Here is a 20,916-nt window from a genome sequence, read left to right as displayed (position 1 = left end):
CCCCCCCCCCCCCCCGCCCCCCGGGCAGCTCCCTCCTTTCCCTGGAGCCCGCCTGCTGCCGGGGTTGGGGAGGAGATGCTAAGCGATGGGTGCGTAGCGGGGTGGGAGAACCACCTTGCCCAGGGGGCTGGGTGGCAGAGGGTGCTGAGGGAGGGGTGGGGGTTGCACTCTGGTTGGGGCCACAGGTGGGGTGTGGGTGCGTTCCAGTCCGCTGGGGCAGGAAGTGGGCTGGCAGAGGCACTGGGGTTTGGGCTGCGGAAGGGGCAGGTTTTGAGGCCCCGCCCCTGCCAGGCCCCCGCTGGTCTCCTTCTCAGCCCCAGCACCTCCTGGGTGGGCTGGGCCTGGTGTGTGGAGCTGAGGAGACAGCTTTCACAATGGCCAGGGTCATGATGGACCGCCCCGGTCTGGAGGGTGCGGGCGGAGAGGATTGTAGAGCTGGCGGTGCCGAGGGTAGGGCCTTGGACAGGAGACAGGGAGGTGGCTGGAGCTGTCATGGGAAGTGGGGCGGTAAGCGGGCTTCTCTGGAAAGGGCCTTACTTCTCCAGGGAAATCCTCGAATCCCAGGCTGACGCTGACCATTTAGAGGGTCTTCTTCCCAAGTCTGCCATGCCATGTCGACCCCGCCCTCCAAGTCATGGGAGGGCCAGCCAACTGGGGTGTCCAGCTTTGGCTGGATATTTTTTGGTGCAACTGGAGGCGGCGGCGGGAGCCAGCACCACGGACAGCACCCACTCCCCAGAGCTGCTTCCCTCTGGGGTCCTGGCTCTTTTAGGCTTTTATCTGAAGGCAGGATTCAGAGGAGGGATTACATAGGTTCCCCTTCTCTCAAGTTGTGTATCTTTACCTAGGGTCTCCCTAGGCTGCCCAGAGACCCACAGCCACCAGTGGAGTCTTTGTGTCCCCTTCAGATGGAGGGGGACCGGCCTCCCACCATGTCACCTCTACTTGTTAGTTTTTAAGAACAGATTGGGGCCCTGTTCCCTCTGTTTTCCCTCTGGCAGGACCCTTATTCTGTAGTTGCTCCTAGAATGTTGCTTGAATAGATACATGGGTGGACGAAACCATTTTAATTGGGATCTACTGTCAGTGGCCCTTGGATCGAGGTCGGGCAGAGAGAGATGCCGATGAGGTGTGTTGGGGACTTCAGATTCCGGGCTAAAAGCAGGTGTTTGGACCTTGCAGCCCAGGTCCCTAGCTCTAAATATAGTCCCATAGCTATGGAGAGGGTTTGGAGTGTGAGGGACAATAAACTTGAGGAATCCGTCCTTGTCCTCAGGCTGGGAGGACGAATAGCTGATTCCCTCAGGATCTTCCTCGGTGTGCCACCACCGACCTCCTCCACCGTTTTTCTGGCTGCTGTCCTGAGAGCAGCCTGGCTTCATCTTGGGATCCCAGGGCCCTGTCCCCAAGAGTGGTGGACTTCAGTGAGGGGGTCCTCAGAGGTGAGGGAGCAGTGTCTCTTGTGCTGTCTCGCCTGTCCTCCCTGTCATCTCCCGGGGGAAGCCCTCAATGCTTTCTCTGCTTTGGGGGTTCTGCACACTTTCTAGTTTAATCTCTAACAGCTTCATTTAAATATGGGGTGGGAATTTTGTTGTGCTTTTATTTTCTCCTGCAATTGTGTGTTTTCTTTAATGGGCCAAGTTTAATTAAATACTGCTTTGCCGGCTTCAGAAATGAAGATTAAAGTGCATAAAGTGGATCTTGCATGGAGATACAAATGAATGTAAGGTCGAGGGTGGCGGGTGGAGGTGAGAGGGTTGGAGGCCTCTCGCATGATTGGTGGGGGCTCCTGTGGTGCGCCTGGCTCCATATCAGATGGGCTTTCTCACCCTGACCAGGATGGGGGGCTGCCCTTTCAGCCCTGACAGCTTTGCAAGTCCTCTGATACATTCAAGGTCCCAGAACAGCGTCCACCTCTGGCCTCCCCAGAGCGGTGCTGGTTAGCTCAGTTCTCCTGTTTGGGACCCAGCACCTGGTATGGAAGCAGCAGGAGCCGGGGATTCCCTGGTGTCCCCCTGGGGCTACCCCCGTGCCCAGCACCTGGGACATAATCAACTGTGTGTTGAAGGAATGAGCAAGAGTCCTGTTTTGGCCGCTCTCCTGATCCATGCCCCGGATGACACCCCACGCACAGGTGTCCACTCACTCTGACCAGTCCAGTGCAGACAACTACTATGTGCCTGCATGGTAAAGATGTGGGTTAGGGAGAATCTGGGCCCTGCCCTTGTAGATCTTACCCTCTGGTAGGGATGGGGGCGCACCCACCACCCCCCTCGAACATGATAAAGAGGTGTTCAAGCCAGCTCATAACTGATCGCTGTCACGCAGGCAAGACCTGTGTGCACAGTGCTGAACCAGACCCAGGTGACTGATGGGATCCAGGAGGGTTTCGTCCGGACCAATTACTTGTCCTCTGGCTGGCATCAGCACCTGCTGTTTCCATCTATACCACTGGTTCTCAAACTTCAGCATGTATCAGGACTGCCTGGAGAGCTTGTTAAAACACGTTGCTTGTACCACCCCCAGAGTGTCTGATTCAGTAAGCCTAGGATTGGAGCCCAAGATTTTGCATTTCTAACAGTTCCAAGGTGATGCCAGTGCTGCTGGTCTGGGGATCACACCTTGAGGACCCCTGTTAATGAGCCAGGCTCTGTCCGAAGGCTGGAGCTTGCCCGAGCTATGCCTGTCTCATTGTCCCTTGGGGTTTTGTGTGAGACTCATGGCCAGCTCCTTGTAGTCGAGCTCTCTTCATTCTGAGCTCAGCCCTGGATGTTTGTTCCCCCATCCATCCACTCCATCCTCACTCCCTCACCCACTCATTGGTACAGAGCCCTTTCTGGATGGGGGTGCATGCCACTGACCTGTCTCTGACCTGCCCTGTTGCTCTCTGCAGGCTCTTTGTCCTGGGTATCGGCTTCTTCTCCCTCTGCTTCCTGATGACGTCTCTGGGAAGCCAGTTCTCTGCCCGGCGCCCGGGGGACTCCCCCTTCACCATCCGCACAGAAGGTATCTCGGCGGGGAGAGGGGAGGCAGAAACAGATGCAGGCATTTGTGGGTTGAGGAGAAGAAGGCCTTTGAACCTAGCATCTCAAGGGACTCTCTGGGGCTCTGTCCCAAGGATCCAGGTCACCTCATCTATGGACGTGGGAATGGAGAGGGGCCTTGGCTTAGGCTGTGTGACCCTGCGTGCTGCTTTGGCTTTGGTTCTGGCTGTGATCGTCGGGCTTCTTCTGGCCCAGACTCTCCGTCCAGGGAAGGGCCTCTGAGGCAGGGCTTCCCAGGCATCAGAAGAGGCTGCTTGAGTTGAGTGTGGAGAGGAGTGTTCCTGAATATGACACTTGTCCCTTTGAGACACAGTACTCTGTGCTTTTGACCCAGGCTGTGGGCACAGCCGAGGGGGTGGGAGAAGAGGGAGAGGGCAGGCCTGGCCATGGGCTCACGTGTCTTATCTCTGAGCTCTTGGGACACAGTCCAGACCTCTGTGGCTCCTTGCCCACGTGACACTTGTGAGGTGGTGGAATGGGCTTTCAGAGCACGGGCTTTGGGGACCAGATGGACCTGGTTTGTACCCTGGTTCATCATCTACCAGCTGTGTGCCATTGGCCAAGTCACTTAACTCACCTACAGAGAAGGATTGAATGAGCTCACAGCATGGGGGTGTGATGGGGTCCAGGCCTGGGAGACCTCCTGAAGATGGGCCCTCCTCCCTTCTCTTTCTACTCAGTGAAGAACAGCAAACAGTACAGAGTCCTGCTTAGCGGGTCATGGGGGCTCTTCCTGTCACAGTGGGAACGAGGGACACAGGATGGTGGGACAGCTGGGGCAAATAGGGTTTCTAGAACTCTTCAGTGGGCTGGCTTGGTGGGTCCTCCCCTGCTACTCTGGGGGCGTCTCTGGTTGAAGTCCGCTTTCTCAAGCCCCCAGGTCCCAGCTGTGTGGCTCCCCTGTTTCCAGTGGCAAATACACCCCCAAGGAGCGTGGGCTGTCATCTTGGGTGGGTGCTCTGAGGGGCTCTTGTCATGCCATCTGCCGTCTCATCATTAGAATCATTGCTTTGGCTTAACGTGTACGTCTTTAAACTTGCAAAGATCCTGGCAGGAATTTCACATTTGTTAGTCATTCAAGCCTGAGTGTAACTTAACATACCCCACCTCTGACTCGTAGAGGCGCGTCAGTCTCTCTGAGCTTCAGTTTTCCCCTCTGATAAATGGGGACGGTACCTCTGTGCCCGGGATTGTCACGAGTCGTGTTAAGATAACACGTATGAAGGGGCTTGAGCAGCACCTGGCAAATAGTACAGGCTCCATCAATATTTATTGGATGTGTTCAGTCCGAGATGGGGACACTGCAGAAAAGGTTGTTGAGGGAAAAGGGCTGAGGAGATGCTGGGATTTCTGGATAGGAGATGGGTGTGAATCGAGGCTAGGAGAGGGGGTGGGGCAGTTGTGAAGGCGCACTTGAGGGGCAGCTTGGGGAGGGGTACTGGGCGTCAAGGGTGGGCGGGTGGATGATGGGGGACGTGGAGTGTGAGGAGATGGGGTGTAGGGAGCGAGACTCAAGCCACTTATGGAGGGGGGGCGTGTCTGCCTGGGTGGCTGCTACGGGGGGCTCGAGGAAGCCGGACCTCCAGAAAGGTCAGGGATCCAAGGGATGGGAATTGGGGGCTGGGGGAGGAGGGGTGTCTGGCTGGGCTCTGGTTCTTGTGCTCCTCTCCCTGTGGGGGATGGGGCCAGTGGCCCAGAGTACAAGGGGCTTGTGGGAGCCCTGCCAAGCCGTGCACGTGCAGTTTTGCCTGGTAGTGGAGGTAGGAGTCCAGCTCCAACCAGATCTGTGTCTTAAGGGTGGGCAGAGGGGAGAGGCCTTGCCCAAGGTCACGCAGTTAGATGAGAGGCATGCGTGTGTGCATGCGTGTGTGTGCATGTGTGCACGTGTGCCCGTGTGCCGTGTACGTGTACAGCGTAATATCCACAAACCGAACGCATCAAGAAGCAGAACCTGCCCTGGACCGAGAAACAGCACGTGATCCACCCCCAGAGGTGCCCTCATGGCTCCTCCCACTCGTTACTTCCCCAGGATGTGAGGACCGTGACTTCTCACAGAGCTCTGCCTGTTTGTCAGGCTTTCTGAGAATGGTATCACGTAGTGGCTTTTCTTTTGTGTGTGCCCTTTCCCCTCGCAGTGTTACGTCTGTGAGTCATGCATGTCGTGCTGTGTGGTTGTGGACATTTGTCTTCACTGCTGTTGTGTGAATTCCATTGTGAGATGCGTCATGTGATGTTTATCCACTCGACGGGTGGTGGACATTTGGTTGTTTCCGGTTTGGGGCTGTGTGGCTCGTGCTGCTGGGAGCGTTCTGGTACCTGTCTTCTGGTGGACACACGCAGGCCTTTCTGTTGCGTACGCAGGAGAGTGAAGTTCCGGGTCTCCTGTTTGTCGTGACATCTGTTCTCAGAGTGGGTTCAGCCAACTCAAAGCCTTCTCGCATTTCCGGGTCCCTAGGCTGGAAGCTAAGCGCCTAGAATGTGGAACTAAAGGGGGCCAGGGGGAGACGGACGGGGAGGGAGGCCTCAGACTTCCGGAGAACTGACCCTGTCTCAGTCCAAATCCCAATTCTCTTCGCCCCCCACCCCCCCAGTTTTTTTCATGCCGTTGGATTAAGTCGATTTTTTTTGGAGAGACCCAAAGCAGGGACTTGGAAGAGCCCCACGTTTACATTGTGGGTTTAAAATCCTGATCCTGCAAAACACGCCTCCTCCAGAGACACCCCCACACTGTGCCTGGAGCAGCCCTGCAGGAAACTGGGGAGGTGCCAGCATTTCTGCCTAGGAGGCACCTGAGCGAGGGACTAGTGCTGGAAGGGGGGCAGGTGGAAGGGGCCTGGGGAGGGAGACTGGAGGTCACAGATGGGGGTTGGATTGTTGCATTGCATTAGTTCGCCATATCTGTGCTGCCCCAGGGCAGAATCGACAGAAGGAAACTCAGGAAGGCCCTGCCATCTAGGAAAACAAAACAAAAAAATGCTTGCATTGGTCAGCAAAACCATCTGAGCACAAATGGGAGAAACAGTCTGTCGTGTCCTGGCCTGTCAAGCTTGTGAGGGAAGTGGGTCCCCCCAGGACGAGGCTGGGGAGGGCTGGGGAGAAGAAGGGTGTTCTCTAAAGGGAGGAGGACCTACCATAGCCTCTGTGGACTGTAGTCTCCCAGAGGAGACTCCGGATTCCCCTCGAGGCCAGTTTATATTTGGTGATAAAGTTCTCTAGTTTGGGGATAAAAATGTGACAGACATCTTCTATATTCCACACACTTGTCTTAAGATTCCGGAGGGGGAAGGAGGCTGACAGGAAGCATGGCTCAGAGAAGTCTAACCTAATTCCCTCTTGCTGCAGGTCGGCCTGACTTGGGCCTTGGGGGAGGGTTTTCTCTCCCAGAGAGGGAGGGCTTTTTGCATGCCCCCTCACCAGACCCCAGTCCCTCCTCCCTGCCTCCAGGCTCCACTTCCCCTCTCTTGTCCTAAGGAGGAACTTGTTTCCTTCTTAGGGACAGGGAGTGGGATGTGAAGTTGTGTCTGAGGCCTCTCTCCTGATGTTGCTGCAGATTCCCCGAACTTGCGTGCTCGGCTGTTCCCGGATCTCTGTCTTGTCTGGAAGAAGCAGAGGTCAGAGGCTGTCTCTGGGGAGAGGCCTGCAGGCGGGAGGGCCTTGGTTCAGCTGCACGTGGCTGCCCTGACGTTACCCTGTGGCCTGGCCTTGCCAGACCTTCCTGCCCGCAGCTGGGATTCAAACCTGGGGAATATCAGAAAAAGATTTCCTTGCTCTGTGGCTGTCTCTGGCCTTGGACCCTGGTGCTAGGGAGCTCTTCCCCTCAGAGGCTGGTGATGGATGGGTAGGTCAGGGCCCAGGGCCTGTCCGTGTCTCCTCTGCTGCCCAGAGCCCCAGTGGCCTCAGCTGGCTTCTGTGGTGGCTGTGTGCAGAGGGACAGATGTGCTCAGTTCTCCAGCTGTGCAAACACTAAGTCACAGCCCCTGCCTCAAGGGCCAGGGAGGTCTCTCTTACCTGGCGAGGTGGGGGCTCCTTCAATTTCTGGGAACCAACAAGAAAGGGTTGGGGTGGGGACAAGAAAGGAGGACAAGGGCAGGGGACAAGGGAGGATTGGAGAGACAGACAAGCAGGTCTGTGTCTGGAGGGGAGGGGCCTGGGTGGGCAATGAAGCCCCTCTGTCTGTAGGGGGGGTGAGGAGTGGGGTGGGGGTGGGGAGCCATTTGTATCTCTCGGTGCTCCGGCTTTCCTTATTTATATGGAAATATGGAGGGAATGCTTGTGAGTCCTGAGATGTGTTGCTGGGGCTTCACATTAAATACATTTCAATTTAGCCGACACCAGGCGCGGTGAGGTGACTCAGGGCAAGCCACGGTGAGCTTGCTCCGCTGACAGTCGGGGGCGGGTGGTGGCCTTGGGGAGCACGTCCTGCGGGAAGCTCCTCGGGAGGAGGGGGCAGCTTCCAGCCTGTGCCATCTGCAACCTGCAGGGGCCGCCCTGAACCCCGGGGAACCGGGGAGGGTCTCATGGTCTTGGTCCCATCTGATGGAGGTGTCCTTACAAACCCATCCGAGGGGGCAGTGCGTTCTCTTTCTGTTGACATTTTTAAAGAATTGGCTTAACCCCTCCTATGAGGGGCGATCCAGAGCCCACGTAGCTCCAAGGACTCTCAGGGGGGGTTTGTGTGTCCCTCTCGCTCTCAGCTCCTGCTTCTATGAACTATCCTGCTCAGTGTCTCCCCTCCTGCGTCCTCTGTGTCCCCAGCATTGACCTAGTGGGAAGGGCACCCTTTCCCCTAATTCCTGGCACAGAGTGGATATGATAGCGTGGGGGCCGGGACCACTGCTCAGCACAGCAAGCAGATGCCAGTTCCCTCTTGCATCCCTGCAGCTGGAGACCCTCCCACCCCCACCCTGCATGGCCACTCTGGCTGCCCTGCCAGTCCGGGCCTCTGAACCCCTGTGCCTTGTTCTCTCTCCTCTTCTTCCAGGCTGAACCAGGAATCTCCAGTCTCCCTACTTGAATATGCAGAGTCATTTAGCTTTCTGTTTGTCTCACTGCTCTGGGCATCTAGACTCCAGATTCTGCTCCGGCCCACCCAGGGTTTAGTAAAACAAAACTGAGCTCCCTCCCTAAGGGGATTCTGCCAGCTTTTATAGAAGCAGTTCTCTCCTCTCATGGTACCCTAATCTCTAGAGAGGCAATTAGGGCAAGAGGCAAAACAGGAGTCCCAGCCCAAAGAACCTCAGGGTTCAGTAAGTCCAGCGCCCTCATTTTATAGGAGGAGGAACTGAGGCCCAGAGATAGAAAGTGGCATGTCCATCCATCCCAACCCATGTGGCTCATGACAGAGCTGGTGGAGTGCCGACTTTGTCACTCCCACTCCAGCCTGTCCCAGGCCACAGTCCTGCCCCAGCTCTGCTTGGCTTCTGGGGTCCTGCAGCTCTTGGCCCGATGGGGCCGTTATTGGCCCCCGCAGCTGTTTTGCAGCCTGTGCTGCGGGGCTGGGAGCATGTGTGGGGTGGGGGGAGGCTGTGTCAGTGAGGTTCCAGGGAGGGGCTCAGGCAGTGAAGGGGAGTGAAGGAAGCTGGAGATGAGCTCAGACATAGGGGCAGCAGTGTGGCAGGGCAGGGTGCCAGGCCTGAGACATTCCAGGGGGCATAGCATTGCTGCAACAGCAGCGATGTGGGCTCAGCATCGCCGGGGTGATGCATCTGCAGGAGCAAGCTGCTGCCCAGACTCTGTGGTCCAACTGGGCCTGGGTGCTCTGGCTCTGACTTAGGGTGTCTCCAGCTGTGGTCTCACTCTCCTTTTCTCATGCCATGTCTTTGGGGAAGGGACCACCCCAGCCTGAGCTGTGAGCATTGGCTCATCAGGGCTGCCCAGGGAGGCCGAGCAGGCTGTGCACTGCACAACTCCAGGAGGTTTACCAAGCAGAGGCCAGGTCAGATCATCTGATGTTCCCCTACTTTTCTAGCTGAGATGATGGGAAAACCCCCCCACACATTGTTTTACTCTGTGCTCCAAGCACTAGTTGAAAGGCAGGTATTACGTTTGGATGGATAATGGGCTTGGGTGGGGGTCTCAGGGTTGAGAATGATTTGAAAGACTAACCATCACCCCCAACTCTGTGGAGTTGAAAGAGAGAGGGAGCTATTTATATCTTCTTGGATTGATTGACTAACTGGTTGAGTACTGAGCAAGTGGGGTGAGGCAGAGCAGTGGGAGAAACTTACTTCACTTAACACAATGATGAAATTTCCCAATCCTGACTGGTTTGTTAAAAATCGACCCTGTTTTCTGAGCAGGGAAAGTGGGAAGACTGCTAGTTATTTCAGCTACTGATGTGGGGATGGGGTAGAGACAGTGTTTCCGTCCTTCCTCTAGTTGTGCATTTTTCACCAACACCTGACCCCACCCCTTCTCATTCTTGGGCAACTGAGTGCGTGTGTGTGTGTGTGTGTGTGTGTGTGTGTGTTGGAGCCAGGGATCCTAGCTTTTGTAAGGAAACAGCAGCCCGCCCCCCACTGCTCCGGATTCTGTGGCATGTAAGTGGGCTCCTGGTGGCCTCCCTTCTGACCTCAGGTGGACTCAGTTGGCAGGGGAACCCAGCCAGGAGGTGACTTAGTCAATGAGAGAAAGTGGTGGTAGCCACTGGACCGGGCTGGACCCAGAGCCAGGCGTATAGGGGACAAGCAAAGCGGAAATGTCACAAGCAGCCTTGGTGACGTGAACCCTGTATTTGCCCCCCCCCCTTCAGCTCAGTCCTAAGCTTGGAGCAGGGGAGACCAGCCCCTCGGGCCTCCTCTCTTCTCCCCACCTCTGCCCCTGGGTCCCTGTGGCTTGCCATGCTCTCTTCTGCCCCTTCCTGGCACTGTGACAATGGACGGCAGACAGGACCTGGTATTGTTGACTTGAGTTAGGGACCCAGAGTCTGATAGCGTTGCCATGACTGTCCCTTGGCCACAGAGCCTCATGGGGGGTGGGGGTTGGTGGCAGAGGCAGGCGAGAGCCTCTCTGAGCTCACTGGGCCCCAGCCCCTTCTTTGCAGAGAAGTGTATGGGGCTGGTGCCCCAGCCCTTGGCCCCCGCGATTCCTGTGGGCATGGGCCAACTTGTGGCTGCTGGGGATGGTGGTTCTTTACCGAGGGCTTCTTGTAGCCACTGCAGCTGGCTGGCCACCCCGCAGCAGGTGGGAAGTAGCAGGAGCCGGCTGTTTCTGTGAGCTACCCTGAAGCAGTGACGGCAGGAGACCGTGTGTGTGGCCCAGCTCCCTCGCCCCCAGGGGGAGAACTCCGGGGCAGACTTGGCACCAGCTGGTCTCCCCAGTTTGGTGACTTGCCCTCTCTGGGCTGCCTCCCCCTCCTTGTGTCACCTCCTCACTCCCTCACAGGGTTTTCCTCCAAAATACATGACTTGCCCTCAAACCCTTGTCTTGGGGTTTGCTTCTGGGGAACCCAACCTAAGACCCTCCTCCCCCGCCCCGCCCCGAAGCCATTAGAAGCATTCAGGTCTCCATGACATGGCTTATTTGCTGTGAGAGGTTCAGAGCCAGCCCTGGGGGGTTGCAGGGAGCCAAGTTGGGGATTGCAGGGCCTGGACCTGAGTATCTGTGGACCATTTGGAGGGGCTGTTAAAATCTTCACATGAGGGTCCCTGGGTGGCTCAGTCAGTGAAGCGTCTGCCTTTAGCTCAGATCATGATCCCAGGGCCCTGAGATCAAGCCCCACGTGCGTCGGCCTCCCTGCTCAGTGGGGAGTCTGCTTCTCCCTCTGTCCCTCCCCCCTGCTCGTGCTCACTCTCTCTCTCTCTCTCTGTCTCACAAAAATTAATAAATAAAATCTTTAAAAAAAAACTTCACATGATTTGATTGAAAAGAAAGACAGGGACCACTCTCCCACCCTGGCGTGCGTGGTGCCAATGGTCAGGAATGACTAGAAAGGAAATCATGGAGAATCTCGCTGCTTTATGCGATCTTGGTTGAAGCCCCTTATTTTCATTTGATTTTATTCTTCACAAGGTCTCCCTTGCCCCTCAGCCCAGGAACCGATCTTTGGGAACCCAGAGGCCAGCTCAGAGTCTGGACAAATTCACGATGGTTTTCTATGCTGGTGGGTCCGGGAGAGTGGAGTGAGGAAGGAGTCTGGTGGGGCCCAGAGGCTGGCAGGAGAGCAGCAGGGCCCGGAGAACAGCCCCTTGAACATGGATTCACAGCCTCTCCTGTGCATGCACACCACGCGGGTGGCGAGAGAGTGCAGGGTCCTGGGCCCCGGGCCCTAGAGATGTGAATCGGCAGATAGAGACTAGGGCCTGAGAATCTGCATTTTAACAGCCTGGCCAGGAGATTCAGGTGCGGAGTGGATGCTTGACTGCACTTTTGGAAGCCCTGATCCAGAAGTCCTGTCTGGACCTAGGCGCTGGGGGGCCCTGGGGTTCCTGCCCGCTCCCCTGCCCTGGCCCTTCCCTGTCTTCTCACAGACTTGAGATTAGGTCTAAGACTTCATTTTGCAGGGACGAAACAGAGGTCCAGAGACGTTAAGATGATCTTAGTGTCACCCAGCTGGTAGGGAGCACGGTTGGCCCAGGGATCTGTAACCCAACACAACAAATGGGGGATTTCCTGTCTTGCAGGGGTGAGGGGTGGGGTGGGCTCACCCTCCTGACCCCTCCTTTGCCTGGGAAAGTGGGAGTGGGGCTGGATTCGGAGAGCCAGCAGGCGGCTTCAGGTGGCCCGCAGGCTGCGGCTGAGCCTGACTGTGCCCGCGCTCTGTCCGCAGTGCTGGGAGGGCCGGAGTCCCGCGGCGTCCTGCGCAAGATGAGCGACCTGCTGGAGCTGATGGTGAAGCGCATGGACACGCTGGCCAGACTGGAGAACGGCAGTGAGCTGCACCGGGCTGCTGGCGACAGGCACTTCGCTGTGGACAGGTCAGGGGTACACGGAGGGGGAGGGGCACCTGGGGTGGGGAGGGGGGACCAGGTGGGTGGTGCACCTGGGTGCAGCCTCAAAATGCACTCTCAGAGTTGGAGGGGCACTATCGGTCAGCCCCCTTTTTTCTAACCCGGCGAAAACGTTGAAGAGCACAGAAGGCACGCAGTTAATACAACCCAGAGCGCATTTCCACCGCCATATTTCACGGCTGTCAACATTTTGTCATGTTGGTGGCCTGACGTCCTTTCTCCCTTTTAAAATACAAAATCACAGACAAAAGCTGGAGGGCCCTTTACCTGCTTCCCCCTGGAGACAAGTGCCTTCTGAGTTAGGTGTCCGTTCTTCCAGTCCACAGTAACCGTTGGCGTACGCGTCTTTTATACGCACACACCATCAACCCGCGGTGGGGGGTGTTCACGGGCTGCACACGAGTGGCCTCCCACAGTGCGTTTCCTGCACCTGCGTTGTTCACTCGACTCGACAGTTTCGAGCCCTGTCCACGTCGACAGTCACGTGTGGGTGTGCGTGTGGTTGCGATGGCCCAGCAGTTGTCCGTCCTCTGCAGATGGGCCTGGGCCATTTTTGCCGGAAAGAATTTCTTGGTATTCGTTCTAAATGTTCCCATACTGAGTCTAGGAGGCCCAAAGATCTCCAAGCGTTGGTGCCATGGTCCCACGTGCCTTAGCAGTGGCCCCCGGAGCCCTTGGTGTGAAGCCAGTGATCTGGAACCCCGGAGAAGGAGGACGGGTGAAGTCAGGGCCATCCCGATGGGGAGTCTTGGCTGTTGCTTTCCGCCCACCCACCCCAGGGAGACGAGCTCCACCGGAGCTCTTTTCAACGTCGGGGTGCTTTCTGAGGTGGGTTTGCTCCATGTGTCCTGACCGCGAAAAAGGAAGTTTGAAACCCACACTTTACACGATTTAGGAAAAGCTATACCTTGGCCGGTGTGACTTGTTAGAAGTGTTCTACTGCTGAAAATTATAGTTGAAATCCACACCTCTACACAGTTTGTAGGAAAGCTGTAGCTTCGGCCAATATGGAAAAGCCAAGGCTCCAGGCCTTCCCTGTCTGGAGTTTGACGGAGTCAAGGTTAAAGTGTTGGCGGCCAGTCCCGGTCATGGTGGGACCCTGGCTGGCATGGGGAAGGGGGTGTGTGTGACAGACCCCTCCTTTGGACCGGCGGGGGGGTCCTTTGCCCCGTAGCCTGCCTAGGCTGGGCTGCTGGCCATGGCAGCCACCTGACACTGGCCCTGCTGATCGGATATCCTAGAGGCCCAGTCCGGTCGCCGGATGTCAACGTGACTACCTTCATATTAGTGGCATCTACCAAAAGCTCACCGAAGGCCTGGCGTCATCCTTACTGCGTTTCCTCCGTGGTGTCATCGGTCCCACCCCCGCTTTATGGGCGCTTCCATCTCCGCCACATCGAGGAGGGAACTGAGGCCCAGAGAATTCAGGAACTCACCCGAAGTTGCCCAGCTGCTGAGGGGCTGGGCCCGGTTCTGGGCCGAGGCCGGCAACTCCAGAGCCATGTTTCTAACCGCTGCGCTCGTGGTAGCCATCCACTAAACTCGCAGCTGTGGGCGGGTTAGTTTTGGTTCCTTTGCAAGACTTTGCAGATCAATTAATTCACAGCTCAGGGGGGATACCCTTCATTAGCTCTTTGCCTTGATTTTCTTGGTTTGGAAAATGTAGGCCCTGACATGGCGTCGTGGGGCCTGGATTACACGCGACGATAGTGTCAGGAACCTCTCCCCGTGCTTGGCTCCTGAGAGGGCTGCGTGGCCGTGTGCCAGATAGCTGCTCTCTCACCATCCCAGGATGAGTACCTGACAGAGCAAACTAAACCCATCCATCCATGAAATAGGTCTTGGACCTACTAAGTGCCAGGCACGGCCACTTGTGTTGGGGGCCCAGTGATGAGCCTTGTCCTCACTCCTGTGGAGAAGATGGGCAGTAACCGAGAAACAGAAATGAGTGAGACAAGGTCAGATACTGATGCCTGTTCTGAAGGGTTAGGGGCGGGTGCCAAGGAAGGGACTAGTCGCACAGGGCAGTCTGGGAAACCCTTTCTGAGCTGGTGATATTTAAACTAGATTCTAAATAATGGAAAGGAGACAGCCACACGAGGAGCTGGGAGTAGAGAATTTGAAGTAGAGTGTGCAACAAGTGCAAAGGCCCTGGGGTAGGAGTAAGCTTGGCATGTTAGAGGAAAAGACCAACGTGAAAGCCAACATGGCAGAGTGGGGTGAGGGACAGGTGGCGTAGGGCTTTGTCAGCTGTGGCAAGTACTTGGGACACTATTCTGAGAGGTTTGGGAGTTTGCCAGAGGGCTTACAATCAGGGAATGATAGGATTTGGCTTCTTTTTTTAAAAGATAGTTCCAACTGCTGTGTGAAGAAGGGAAGCAGGGGAGCTGGTGGTAGAAATGGGGAGAGGGAGGTAAAAGGATTGGGCTCCCCTGAAGTTCCCTCTGGGGCACGAGATCATTTTCTCCTCTGTGTGCAGAGTCCGTCTTTCTCTCTGCTGTCTGTGTCCCTCTAATCCAGCCCCTCCTCACCCTCATGGCATCCTTTGCCCTCTCCCACCTGCCCCAGCTGTGCTGCCACCTCCCTGGGCTGCTGACCCAGCCTCAGTCCACAGGGCTGCTCACCAGGGTGAGGGCGAGGACCAGCCCACTCTCCATTCACGAACCATCCTGCTGTGGGCGGCAGAGCTGAGGGTCAGGTGGCCCGCATTTTTGGGCGGGGAGAGCTACTGTCAGCTTGTTCAACCACCGCCGCTCTGGTTTCTTCCAGTCCTGGCCTCTCCCTCCCTCCCTCCCTCTCCTGCCCTGCCCTTCATCTCCTTCGGAGGGGAGTCCGCACCACCTCCTAGCTCCATCCCGGGAAATCGCAGCAATCCATCAAGAGCAGCAGAGCCCATCAAACCCCATAGGCAAAGCCATAAATTTCAGGGACATTGTTGCTTCTGGTTTCAGGGACAGAAATGGTGGGTGTGTCCAGGGCACGTGGGGGGACTGCTTGCTCATTCCTCGCCTGTGTGCAAACGCTCCAGCCCCTGCCCCACCTTAACCCCCTGGATTGACCTACCTGGGCTAGGCAGGTGGGAGTCCTGCAGTGTGTGCTGCTGTGTTTCCAGCAAACTCTGTTCACCCGCACTTGGATTCCTCACTTTGAAATGATCCGTGGCCTAAACAACCCCCACTGTCCTCCTCCTGCCCTGCTGGAAGCTTCTGGACTGTTGCCTCCTACCGGTGGTTGCTATGTCCTCAGGGAGAGCAAATTTGCCTTTTTAGCCTAGGAGAACCTAATTAGGGGTTATTTGCAGATTTGCTGCAAATGGCATCATATTATGTATCCTAAAGCCAAACAGTAATGATCTCTGGATTTCCCATAAGGCTTTTCTGTAGCAGCAAAGACGAGTTAACATTTCAGGCTGTTTTCATTCGAGTCAAATATGAGTCCATATCTGCTGGACACTTCTGTGTGTGGAGTCCGGGCCAGGGTTTCTGGAGCCCTGTTCTCAGAGGGACCCTGCTGGGGAGGGGCAGCCGGCCCCTGGCTGTGTGCTCAGTGAGAGAGTTGTGACAGCAGGGCTGTGTTGGAGTATCCATGCTCTCAGCAGTGAGGGACGGACTCGGGTCTGAATCCTGGCTGCTAACTGGCTGGGTGGCCAGCGGCATGTGATGTGACTTCTCTGAACCCCACTGTCCTCATCTGTCAGTGAGAGAGAACACTGAGGAGAGGGGGGACCCTGCCTCCCCCTCCAGCCCCCCGCCCCAGCCCTGTGGTTTCTCTCCCTTCCCCGCTGGGGGAGCAGAGAGAGAAGGGGCGAGCTGACCATGTTTGGGAGGGCCTAGGACCCCCAGGGAGGAGAGGGAGTTTGGGGTGAGCCTGCTGGAAGGGGGGGGCATTTCAACAAAGTAGAATGAGCCAGGTGTTCCAGACAGAGGCAATGAGCAAAACCATCTGTAAAGCTCAGATGTGGGAGGAGGGGCTGGAGGGCCTGGTGAGTGAGGGAGAGCGAACCCCAAACTTGAGGGCTGTGAAGACTGTCTTCAGACTCTAGACTCCCCGGTTTGTGTCTTCAGTCTCAAATATCCACACGCCCACCTACCTGGGTGTCCTGGGAACAATTCAGATGCAGTGTCTTCTGGACACACCTAAGCCTCACTTCTCCCCAGCCCTCCCTCCCCAGGCCATGCCAGTCCCATCATTTCCGTTGCCCAGACCCCCGACTTCAGAGTCAGCCTTGACCCTTCTGTCTCTCATTTGTCCCCACCTTCAGAATGTGCCCAGAATCCCACCTCTCCCCACTGCCCACCATCCCTGCCCTTCTCTCACTGATTCCCAACTCAGCAGCCAGAAAGATTACTTTAAAATACCAATTTGATCAGAAACCTCTCCTGTTCCCCACCTCCCCCATAGCTCCCTATCACCCAGTGGCCTGTGACCCCCATGTGCCCAGCCTGGTTGTCTGTCTGGCTCCTCCCCTGCTCTCTTCCCACTTGCTCCCTGGGCTTTAGCCCACCAGCCTCCTCATTGTTCCTGTAGCACAGTGGTCTCCCTCTGGCCACGGGGCCTTTGCACAGGCTGTGCCCTCTGCCTGGAATGCTCTTTCCTCAGATCTGGCCAGGTGAAAGAATTAGTTTTCTTCCTCTCATGGTTTTCTCCCTCCCCTTCCTCCAGTTTTTGCTCAAGTGTCACCCACGAGTCTTTTCCTGAGGACCTATTTCAAATTGCACCCCCTCGCCCAGATTCTCCATCCCTTTTCGTTCATCACCACCTCACTCTGTGTGTTTTCATGATTGGCTTGTTCACTCTCTGTCTCCCGAGCTGGGACGGGTGCTCTGCGAGGGCAGAGATTTTGCCTGTCTGATTTCTGGAGCCCAGAGTTCAATAAGTACTTGTGGGAGGAAGAAAGGGAGAGAGGGAGGAAGGGAGGAGAGGTAGTGCACGCCCTTGGGTGCTCTGTTAAATGTGAATCTGGGGAGTCGTGCCTATGCCACCGTGCGCGGCAGGACAGCAAGACAGAAGCCAGGTGCGTCCTGGCCACCCCTGCCCTGGACGAGTTTGTGTTCTGGAAGAGGAGGAGTCTGGCCCATCCGGGAGTGCCGGCTACTGCTGCATGGCCTGTAACGACCTGGTTGTTTCATGCTGGAAATCCATCTTAGGAAAAGAATCTTAACTTAGAAACGGGTTTATGAACATCTTGGTCATTGATGCCTTTTTTATAGTGTCCAAAAATTTGAGCAGCGGGGCTCCTGGCTGGCTCTGTCGGTGGTGTGTGCAGCTCTTGATCTTGGGGCTGTGAGTTTGAGCCCCATGTTGGGTGTAGAGATGACTTAAAATAAAATAAAATCTTTAAAAAACCCCACAAAGTTGGAGCAACAGTTTAAATGTCCACCAGCGAGGAACCAGCACGCAGACCGTGGCGCCTCTGCTGGGCGTGGCTTATGCCACCACGAATAGGATGTTGGCAGGGACACGCGGGGATCGTAGTGGTAAGTGCCGATGTGAAGAGCAGGTTATGTAATTGTGAGCAGAGTTGAATTCCAAGTGCACAGAAGTCAGTGAAAGTAAAGTAACAATAAACAGTGCAGCAAATCGATTCTTGTCCGTGGGTAACGGGATGAGGGTTTTTCCAATTTTTTAAAAAAACTAAAAAATGCTTCTAGACTTTCTTGGCCACCTGTGGCTTGAGCGAAGAGCCTCTGGGGTCTGCCTCTGAGAGTGGGGGGCGGGGCAGGGGACACGTAACATGGGAAGGCAACTTTGGGGGCTGCTTTGAAAGGCTTGCCTCAATTACATCACACCCTATGCAGGGCCCCTCCCTAACAGGACAGCCTCTGGGTGGAGGTCGGGGCGCTGGTCTGGCCCCCGCGCTGGAGAGAGAGCCCAGACTGGTGGGGAGGGATGGGTGTAGCTGGGTGACAACATCAGTTAGTCGTCCAGGGTGGAAACCTAGCAAATTTGAGGGTAAATGTGAGCGCGTTAAACGTCCTAACAAAGACAAAGATTTTCCGCATCCAACTATTCCCCGCTTGTAAGAAAGGCAGGGCTCACCTGTACGGTAGGATGTCAGTGTGTCTTAAGTAAAATATACATACGAGATGTTTAACAAAATCCTCCAGGGGAAAGCCAGGCCCTGGGGTGTGGGGGCTGCTGCCTGGCTCCTGTGTCCCCCAGCCCAGCTTCAGTACCCGGCTTTGTCCCACTCGTGGGGCACTGATCCCTTCCCCAAGTGCTGCAACCGCACGTGGCTCGACTCTGGCTGTGTTCCTGTCCACACTGGGGAGACGACCCCTCTAGCTGTCTGTCCGTCTGTCTACTAGAAATGTGTACGTATGGTTGTGTATGTGTAGGTCTCGGTACAAGAGAGATAAGTGCTCTCTGCTCTTGCTTGGGGAGGGGCTGGCAGATCCCCAGTCGTGTTCGGAGCCCCCCACGGCCTCCCGGGCTCTGGGTGGGGGTGAAGGGGGCCGAAGAAGCTGAGGAGGAGAGCCGCGAAGTTGCAGGGAAGGCTGGACACTGGGGCTAGAGTTTCTTACATCCCATGTGGTGTGTGTGAGAGAACAGACAGAGAGACAGTCACAGAGAGAACATGTCTCCCTGCCCACAACACTCGTGTCTGGGTCTCCGGTGAGCGTGTCTGTGGGCACCTGTGTGCAGAGTGTCTGTGTTTTAAAAGGAAAGCGAATGGTTTCATAATAAAATAACAACTACTCCCAGCAAGCATGCTGGCCAGCTGTGCGGAAATCGATACTCTGTTAATTGAATGCAACCCTCATAAATCATGGGAGGAGCACGAAATTAAACCACCTTCCCCCAGGCATCCAGGAGAGCTTGTTCAAGGGGCCCGGGAATGAGGGCCAAGTGGGTGATTGCCTCAGGGGCTAAGTGGAGGGGATGACTGGAGCCGGGCCCAAGGGGAAGGAGCCACGGGGCCCTGGCCCTGGGTGGTGGAGGGAGCAGAGCATCCTTTGACTGACTGTGGTGTTGGCTGCCTCTTTGGGGGGCCCTGGGGCAGTGGCCAGAGGCTGTCTGCAACAGGGGTGGCCTTGGGGGCCAGCCAGCTCCAGGAGGCCACCTGTGCTCGGGCAGGAGGGGCTGGTGGTCCGTCTGTGGGTGCACGGTAAGGGATGCTTGGGCAAGAGAACTTTGAATACCATGGATACTAGAGTATCTCTCTGAGTGGCTCCCCAGGGGTGGGGAGTGGGGTGACCAGAGGTCTGGCTTGGCCTTCTTTCACTTCTCAAGTAAGAAACGATTGGTGGGATGCCTCGTGTTTAACAGGTGTGCAGAAATCACAGGCCCATGTCCCGAGCTCAGGTGTGCCTCACTACTTTGCAAATGCAGCAGGACGGAGCAAGGCCTGGCACAGAGGGTCAGCGTCTGAGTCCCTGCCCTGTCCCCAGCCCACACGTGACTTCAAGGACATCACCGATGTCATTTGGTCTTTTCCTGGCCAGTTTCCCCTCCATACGATAAGAGGTGGGGCTGGCAGGGCTCCGAGGTGTGCTAATCCCTAACCCCAGGCCGTTCTCAGGGCCACCGTGCCCCCATAGAGGCCACGGGATGGCTTTGGGTGCACCGAGGGGGTGGCTCCACCAAGCCAGGCAGGTAAGAGCCCCTGGTGTGGGGGGCACCTGTTAGCCCTCTTCCTGTGGGGCCAGGGCAGGGGTGGCCTCCTCAGGAAGTGCCAGTGCATCCCGGGACATGGTTTTCCCTCTTCCCACCTCTGTCCTATCCGCTCTTGGCAGACTTTGTGTCTCAGGCCGGCTCGGGCTACTCGCGCACGTTTGCTGGGAGAGAGAGGGCAGGGTCTCTTCCAGCCAGCACCATGCCTGGGTGGCCCTGGCTTCCAGGGGTCTGTGTTGCAGAGCTGGCCGAAGCAGCAGCACTAATAGTTCATGGCAATCATGTATAATAAAAGCAGCCCCTCTCTATTAGGGACTGACTGTGTACTTCGACCTTGACTGGCGGTCCAATGAGGAAGGTCCTAGCCAGGCCTGTGATGCACAGACGAGGTAACAGGGCTCAGGCAAGGAAAGGCCTGGCCCAGATTGTAGACCTGGAGGGGTCAGTGCCCAGCCTGTGTGCTGTGCACAGCCCTGTGTTCCCGAGAGCCGTGGCAACCACGGGACTACCACGTTTGTCGGGGGTGGGGTGTGAAAAGGTCCTGTGATTCTTCGTGGAGTGTCTGCCCAGCTGGGGGGGATGGGTGGGACCCATCTGACCAGAAGCCCCGCTGGCCCTAAGAGCTTCCTGATAATGCAGAAGGCCCCCATCTTTTCTGCCCCTGCCTGGCACCCACAGCTTACAGGTTGGGGGCAAGAACCTCACTCTCCTCTTGCTGACCGTGCTGTGGGGAGCAGCCAGGCCTGGCTCAGGAACGACCCATGGTTATAGGGTGAAGGGCAAAGACAGCCGGCCCTCTTCCCGCCTCTCCCAGACATGGCCCTGGGTCTCCGCTACGCACACTCAGGCCGCCCCTTCACCAGCCCACCCGGGCTTATCTGGCTTACCCACCAAATGCACTCACCAAAGATAAAACAGGAAAGGAATACAAACAGGTAGGAAGGATTAGGGGCCCTCAGTCACCTGCACCAGCAGGGAGAAGACTGGGTGCATTGTTCCCGCGACCCCCCTGCCTGGCAGACACAGTGCCAGGTCTGGACAGGCCTGGAATAGGCCCTGCAGGTTTAAGAGTGGTGTTGACCGGGAGATGCCTTCTGCTGGAGCTCTTGCAGCCTTTGCCGCCTGCCAGGGGTACTGAGGACTCCACCCCCATGACGTCACTCCCTAGGTCAAGGCCGTGGTCCTGCTGTCCTGCCCCCGCACCCACCCTTAGGCACAGACCCCTTGCAGGTGAACTGGGACCTGATTTTTCAGGTGGCCCTGAGCAAGTAACTCAGACTTGCTGTGCCTTGGTTTCCCCCTCTGGACAG

General features: G+C 56.6%; 1 protein-coding gene across 2 annotated transcripts in view; it reads left to right on the top strand.

The window, feature by feature from the left end:
* Positions 1-20,916, top strand: part of MGAT5B (alpha-1,6-mannosylglycoprotein 6-beta-N-acetylglucosaminyltransferase B) — a 67,910-nt gene that overhangs the window by 1,003 nt on the left and 45,991 nt on the right. For both annotated transcript variants that reach the window (XM_040640154.1, XM_040640153.1), the window contains exons 2-3: positions 2,894-3,006; positions 11,812-11,959. In XM_040640154.1, the coding sequence (XP_040496088.1) occupies positions 2,894-3,006; positions 11,812-11,959 (261 nt within the window). The remainder of the gene's footprint in view (positions 1-2,893; positions 3,007-11,811; positions 11,960-20,916) is intronic.

This window comes from Ursus maritimus, unplaced genomic scaffold, assembly GCF_017311325.1.
Source record: "Ursus maritimus isolate PB19 unplaced genomic scaffold, ASM1731132v1 scaffold_24, whole genome shotgun sequence".
Taxonomy (NCBI): Eukaryota; Metazoa; Chordata; class Mammalia; order Carnivora; family Ursidae; genus Ursus; species Ursus maritimus.
This window is presented reverse-complemented; position numbering and strand designations above follow the sequence as displayed.